This window comes from Calliphora vicina, chromosome 5, assembly GCF_958450345.1.
Source record: "Calliphora vicina chromosome 5, idCalVici1.1, whole genome shotgun sequence".
Classification (NCBI taxonomy): Eukaryota; Metazoa; Arthropoda; class Insecta; order Diptera; family Calliphoridae; genus Calliphora; species Calliphora vicina.
The window spans coordinates 108,968,766-108,975,616 of NC_088784.1; the positions used below are offsets into that span (position 1 = coordinate 108,968,766).

The 6,851-nt window shown below is 28.5% G+C and overlaps 1 protein-coding gene across 2 annotated transcripts in view; it reads left to right on the plus strand.

Moving 5' to 3' along the window:
- Positions 1-6,516, plus strand: part of emp (epithelial membrane protein) — a 42,957-nt gene extending 36,441 nt beyond the window's left edge. For both annotated transcript variants that reach the window (XM_065511322.1, XM_065511321.1), the window contains exons 3-8: positions 668-920; positions 1,001-1,174; positions 1,236-1,428; positions 4,482-4,860; positions 4,932-5,053; positions 5,142-6,516. In XM_065511322.1, the coding sequence (XP_065367394.1) occupies positions 668-920; positions 1,001-1,174; positions 1,236-1,428; positions 4,482-4,860; positions 4,932-5,053; positions 5,142-5,519 (1,499 nt within the window). In that variant the 3' untranslated portion in view covers positions 5,520-6,516. The remainder of the gene's footprint in view (positions 1-667; positions 921-1,000; positions 1,175-1,235; positions 1,429-4,481; positions 4,861-4,931; positions 5,054-5,141) is intronic.
- Positions 6,517-6,851: the final 335 nt, after the last annotated feature.

A 6,851-nucleotide genomic window follows, 5' to 3' on the forward strand; every position in this document is an offset into this window, starting at 1 on the left:
GTTAATTAAACAAATCAGTGAAAATAAAATCAGAAATGTGTGTTGCCGTCTATGGAGAATAGTACTTTTATTAATATTCACGGTTTTGAAAAGTCACTTTGACGATTGTTTTCTCAAAAGTTGATGACAATGTTATTTATCTAATCTAAAAAGACTTGAATATTATTAATTTGATTCTAACTTAATATTTTTTATAATTTAATTATACTCAAGAATTATATTAATTTTAACAACTCTTGAAATCCATTTCTCAACAAAAGGTTAGTTAAATATACTTTACACGATCAGAAGAGTGCTGAAAAAGGATGTACCGATCCAGAAAATGCTTTATATTTGATTGAGATTAAAAGTACCTCATTTATACATTATTATCTTATTGTCTATCACATTTAGATATCTGGAATGTTTAAATTTATCCACAAACATACTTGTGCAGCATACTGTATTCTTAAATGGTCATTCATCAGGCGTTTAATTATTAATTATTACGATAAACATTAATAAACGATAATAAATTTTGTAATATAATGAATTTGAATTACGTCTTTTTGTTTTTTGTCATTTACAAAATTGCATTCTGTATTTCCTTTATTTAAGTAATGGAATATTTTTTTGTTTTACTTGTTACTTGACTATAAATTCTTTGTTTTGATTTTGATCTTTGCAGGGTTCACAATAGGAGTTTCCGTGTGTCTGCTGATCTTGGGCATACTGGTGGCCTGTCAGTTTTATGCTTTAATTAATGTGATCATAAATTCTCAAGTGGCTTTAAAGCCGGGTGGACAAACGTATGGCTGGTGGTCGAAGCCGCCAGTAGAACCAAAAATTTCCGTTTATGTCTACAATGTCACAAATGCCAATGAATTCTTAAGTAATGGCTCTAAGCCCATTGTGGATGAAGTGGGTCCCTATGTTTATACGTAAGTGTTATACTAATTATCTGTATATAAAGTAATAAGTAAATTTATTTGATTTTATTTATTTTTTTTAATTTGTTTAGAGAATCTTGGGAAAAAGTCAATATTGTACAAAATGAAAATGGCACCTTGAGTTATAATCTCAAGAAAATTTATGTCTTCCGTGAAGAATTATCCGCCGGTTCCGATGATGATGTGGTTATTGTGCCCAACATACCCATGTTGAGTGCCACCTCCCAAAGTAAACATGCAGCCAGGTATTTTTTATTTGTTTTTTTTTAAATAAATAAATATTATTGATTGTAATTCTGTTTATAGATTTTTACGTTTGGCCATGGCTAGTATTATGGATATTTTGAAAATTAAACCTTTCGTCCAGGTGTCGGTGGGCCAACTTTTGTGGGGCTATGAAGATCCTCTTTTGAAATTGGCCAAAGATGTTGTACCCAAAGAACAGAAACTGCCTTATGAAGAGTTTGGCTTGATGTATGGCAAAAATGGTACATCAACGGTAAGTTTTACAAACTATTCACGTGATTCAGACTTTTAGAATTTTATACTGGATTTCTAGGAATTTATCTTAAAAAATCAAAGAATCGAATTTAGGAAAATTTAAATTTGAAAATGGGCGAAAAAAAAATTAAATGAATTTTAAGTTAATTTTTCGGAAATGTTGTCAAAATCATTCAATAACAATCCCTACGAATCCTTGATATTTATGTTAAATTTTGTTAGGTTACCTTAATGGAGGAAAAAGTACAGTCGATTTTTTAAACAAAATATGCGTGATCACAGATCGTGATCCTTTTCTCGATTAAACGCTTATTTATAATGCTATTAGGATTTACATTTTTTTAAGTTTTTTTTTATACAAAAAAATCGATTTTTTTTCTGTAATATGAGATCGTGATCCTTTTCTCGATTAAAAGCTTATTTACGATGTTATTAAGGATTTTAGATTTTTAGTTTTTTCATATGAAAAATCGATTTTTTTATCAGAAATATGAGTGATCACAGATCGAGCTCCTTTTTTCGATTAAACGCTTATTTACGATTTTATTAAGGATTTTAGATTTATTAGTTTTTTCATATGAAATATCGATTTTTTCGAAGTTGTTAAGGATTTTAAATTTTTGGGTTTTTTTCATATAAAAAATCGATTTTTTATTCGTAATATGAGTGATCACAGATCGATTTCCTATTCTCGATTAAACGCTCATAAACAAAGTTTTTAAGGGTTTTAGATTTTTGAATTTTTTCATATGGAAAATTGATTTTTGGTCAGAAATAAGTGTGATCACAGATCGATCTCCTTTTCTCGATTAAATAATTATTTATAAAGTTTTTAAGGATTTTAGATTTTTTAGTTTTTTCGTATGAAAAATCGATTTTTTATCCAAAATATGAGTGATCACTGATCGATCTTCTTTTCTCGATTAAATGCTTATTTACGATGTTAATAAGGATTTTAAATTTTTGGGTTTTTTCATATAAAAAATCGATTTTTTATTCGTAAAATGAGTGATCACAGATCGATTTCCTATTCTCGATTAAACGCTCATAAACAAAGTTATTAAGAATTTTAGATTGTTAGTTTTTAAGAAATATGAGGGATCGCAGATCAAGCTCCTTTTCTCGGTTAAATGATTATTTACAAAGTTAATAAGGATTTTAGATTTTTGAAATATGAAAAATCTATTTTTGGTCAGAAATATGAGTGATCACAGATCGAGCTCATTTCCTCTTTTAAACGCTTATTTACAATATTATTAAGGATTTTAAATTTTTTGGTTTTTTCATAAGAAAAATCGATTTGTGGTACAAAATATGAGTGATCACAGATCGAGCTCCTTTTCTCAATTAAACGCTTTTAAACAAAGTTAATAACGATTTTAGACTTTTGAGTTTTTTCATATGAAAAATCGATTTTTGGTCAGATATATGAGTGATCACAGATCGAGCTCCTTTTCTTGATTAAGCGCTTATTTACATAGTTATTAAAGATTATAGATTTCGGGATTTTTCATATGAAAAATTGATGCTTAGTCAAAAATATGAGTGATCACAGATCGAGCTCCGTTTCTCGATTAAACGCTTATTTACGATGTTAATAAGGATTTTAAATTTTTGGGTTTTTTCATATATTTTTTATTCGAAATATGAGTGATCACAGATCGATTTCCGCTCATAAACAAAGTTATTAAGAATTTGCGATTTTTAGTTTTTAAGAAATATGAGTAGTCACAAATCGAGCTCCTTTTTTCGACCAAACGCTCATAAACAAAGTTATTAAAGATTTTAGATTTTTTGTTATGAAATATCGATTTTTGGTCAGAAATATGAGTGATCACAGATCGAGCTCCTTTTCTCGTTTAAACGCTTATTTACAATTTTATTATGATCGATCTCCTTTTCTCGATTAAACGCTTGTTTACAAAGTTATTAAGGATTTTAGATTTTTAAATTTTTTCATATCAAAAATCGATTTCTGGTCAGAAATATAAGTGATCACAGATCGAGCTCCTTTTCTCGATTAAACGCTTATTTACAATTTTATTAAAGATTTTAGATATTTTGGTTTTTTCATATGAAAAATTGATTTTTGGTCTGAAATATGAGTGATCACAGATCGAGCTTCTTTTTTTCTATTAAACGCTTATAAACAAAGTTATTGAAGATTTTAGATTTTTGAGATTTTTCATATGAAAAATCGATTTTTGATACGAAATATGAGTGATCACAGATCGAGCTCCTTTTCTCGTTAAAAGGTTTTGTGAACGTTAGATAAATATTTCAATTTATTAAAAGTTCTAAGAAACTTCAACTGTTTTAAAATCTGCCATATTAGTTGTAAAACTTAAGTAACAAATAATTTTGTTGGCCACAAATTTTAATTCTGCATTAAAAGTTTAGTCATCATTATAATCACTTTCTTTTTTCTTTTATCAACGTGGTCCATATCGTTCGAGAAACGTGATGTCGCAAGACTTAACTCCATATACGAGTATTAGCTAAAAAATTTAGATAAAATTTCAATAGTAGTTAAGTAAAAGTGAATGAATACATAATAAAAATTTACCATATAAATGAAACAACTTATTCATTTTGCCATATTTGTTTATTTATATTTATTTGCTAAATATTTCAGCAACAAATAAATACCTATTTGGAGGTGCTAAAAATAATTACACACGTTTCTTCTTTTATATTATTTTGCAAAATTTATAAAAAATTAAAAAAAAAAATTCTCAACCACCAGCATCAATTTTATAACAAAAGAATATTGTTTAACAATATAGATCTTTCATATAAATAAGAGTATGTAGATAACTATGCAGCTTATAAATTTTAAGAATAATTGTAGAAAAAAATAAATATGGCTTGGCGCTAATTAATGTAAATTATTAAACAAAACTACACAAAGTATTGAAATATTTACATACGTTTTTTTTTGCTGAATAAAAATTTTATAAAAATATATAACTAAACAAAGAAAACGTCGTAAAAATGAAATAAATAATTCAGTATTTCTTTGTAAATTAATGATATTTTGGTTGGTTGCAGGATCGCGTTACTGTCTTCAGTGGCGTGGATGATGTCACCAAATTTGGTATTATCGACAAGTACAATGGCCGTTCACATCTACCTCACTGGCTGTCTGATGAATGTAATGTCTTAAATGGCACTGACGGCTCCATCTTTCCACCTCACATCAAAGAAGACCGCATTTTGCATATTTACGACAAAGACTTGTGTCGTCTTTTGCCGCTAGTCTATGAGAAAACCGTTGATACCAAGGGCGGTGTTAAGGGCTTCCGTTTTACCCCACCCACTAATGTGTTCGCCGATGTCGAATCGAATCCCGACAACATGTGCTTCTGTCCAGCCGGTCAGCCATCTTGTGCGCCAAATGGTTTATTCAATGTTTCCTTGTGTCAATATGGTGAGTTTGGAATGGGGTTGGATTTTAATAAAGTTGATTTTGGTTTAATGTTTTTTGTTTGTTGTTTGTAGATTCTCCCATTATGCTAAGTTTCCCTCATTTCTATTTGGCTGATGACAGTTTGCGCACTGCTGTCGATGGCATTTCTCCACCTGAAAAGGAGAAACATCAGTTGTTTATTGATGTACAACCTGTAAGTATTAATTATTTGAAAATCAGGTTTAGAACTGAAGAATCAGACAGATTTATTTTTATTAATTTTCTTCTTTTTTTTCTTCCAGGACATGGGCACCACACTGAGAGCACGTGCTCGCGTTCAAATTAACTTGGCCGTCAGTCAAGTGTTCGATATTAAGCAAGTGGCCAATTTCCCCGACATAATTTTCCCCATATTGTGGTTTGAAGAGGGTATTGACAGTCTGCCCGACGAAATAACCGACCTAATGAACTTTGCCGCTACAGTACCTCCCAAAATACGTGTTATTTTGATAATTGTATTCTTTGCTCTCGGCGCTTTGCTCCTTCTAATATCGGTATTTTGTTTAATACGCAACTCCCACAGACAAAGTACTTTGCATTTAGAGGGCTCCAATTATTTGGCCACCGCACAAATCGACATGCAGAAAAAGAAGGCGAAGGAACAAAAACAAAAATATTAGAAAAATTCCCCCAAAAATCATTAAACATTCCCTTCATTTACTCTCCACCTATCACCTATTCACTCTCTATATGTATTTATCGATCTGTCAGTCTATGTAAGCAATAAGTTAGGTCTTCCTTCCTTCCTTCCTTCATTTATTAAACACAAGCAAACAATGTACTTATTATTATTATTATTACGGCTTCTGTATAAATTGTGAAAAAAGAAAAAGAAATTGAAAAAAATGGTCATTCGAATTACTATTTTAGGGTTATGGAACGTTTCTTAGATCGGAAATTTAAAACAAGACTCTATTACAAATATTTTTAAATTTAAAACGTTGGTGGCATATGTTTTTTTTTTATATATACTTATAGTTTGTTAAGCTTTCTTTTGTAAAAAGAAATAAAGATATATAATAAATAATTTAATACTTTCAAAAGCCTCAAGCATTCCCTGTTTCCCTGCATCTAATTATACCCACTGTACTTACTATGTAATATCATAATCATCATCATGTGTAATTGTCAAAAAGCAAGAATGAAAGAAATTTAAATAATTTTCTATAGAATGTTCTTTTTTTTCTTAACAAAACAGTTCTCTGTGATCCGTAAACGAGCACAAACAAATGACATTTTTAAGATCAAACTATTATTTTTTTAATTAACGATTATACCAAGTAATGGCATCACAAATTTATTGTATAAAAAACCCCCACAAACATTCATTTATGAATATTTTTTTTTTTTTTATAAATTTCTTTAAACTGTTGATTATTAATTATTATATATTTTTTTTAGTTAATAAGTAAAACTAGCGTAAATATATATTTTTTTGTTTGTTTTGGGCTTAATAGTTTATTTACACAAAAAATAAATTCAATACATTATTTTTATTTTAATTTAAGGTTTAAGGTCAGAAGAGTCACAATAAATATATGTATGTAAAAAAATAACACAAATTTTTTTATAAAAATAAAAAATAAAGTCGAAACATCATTAAAGAAACTGAACAAATGAACATTTTTTAATCTTAAGTTTAACTTTAGTTCATTATTGTAATAGTTGCAGATTCTTTTTTTTATATATTAAAGTAAACTTAAATATATTTTGATGTGATGTAAAAGAGAAATTTGATAAAAAAAATTATGTTGGTTTTATTTTTTCATTGATTTAATTAAGTTTGGTAGGATGACGATCTAGCAACCGATGATAGTTTTAAATTGGTGTCTTTATGTCGTAATTATTTTCACACTTGAAAAAACCAATTAGTTTTTATAAATGTTAGAAAATCTATATAAAACATACAAAATTGATTTCTCTGAGATGTAATCTGAAGCACGCTTATGCTA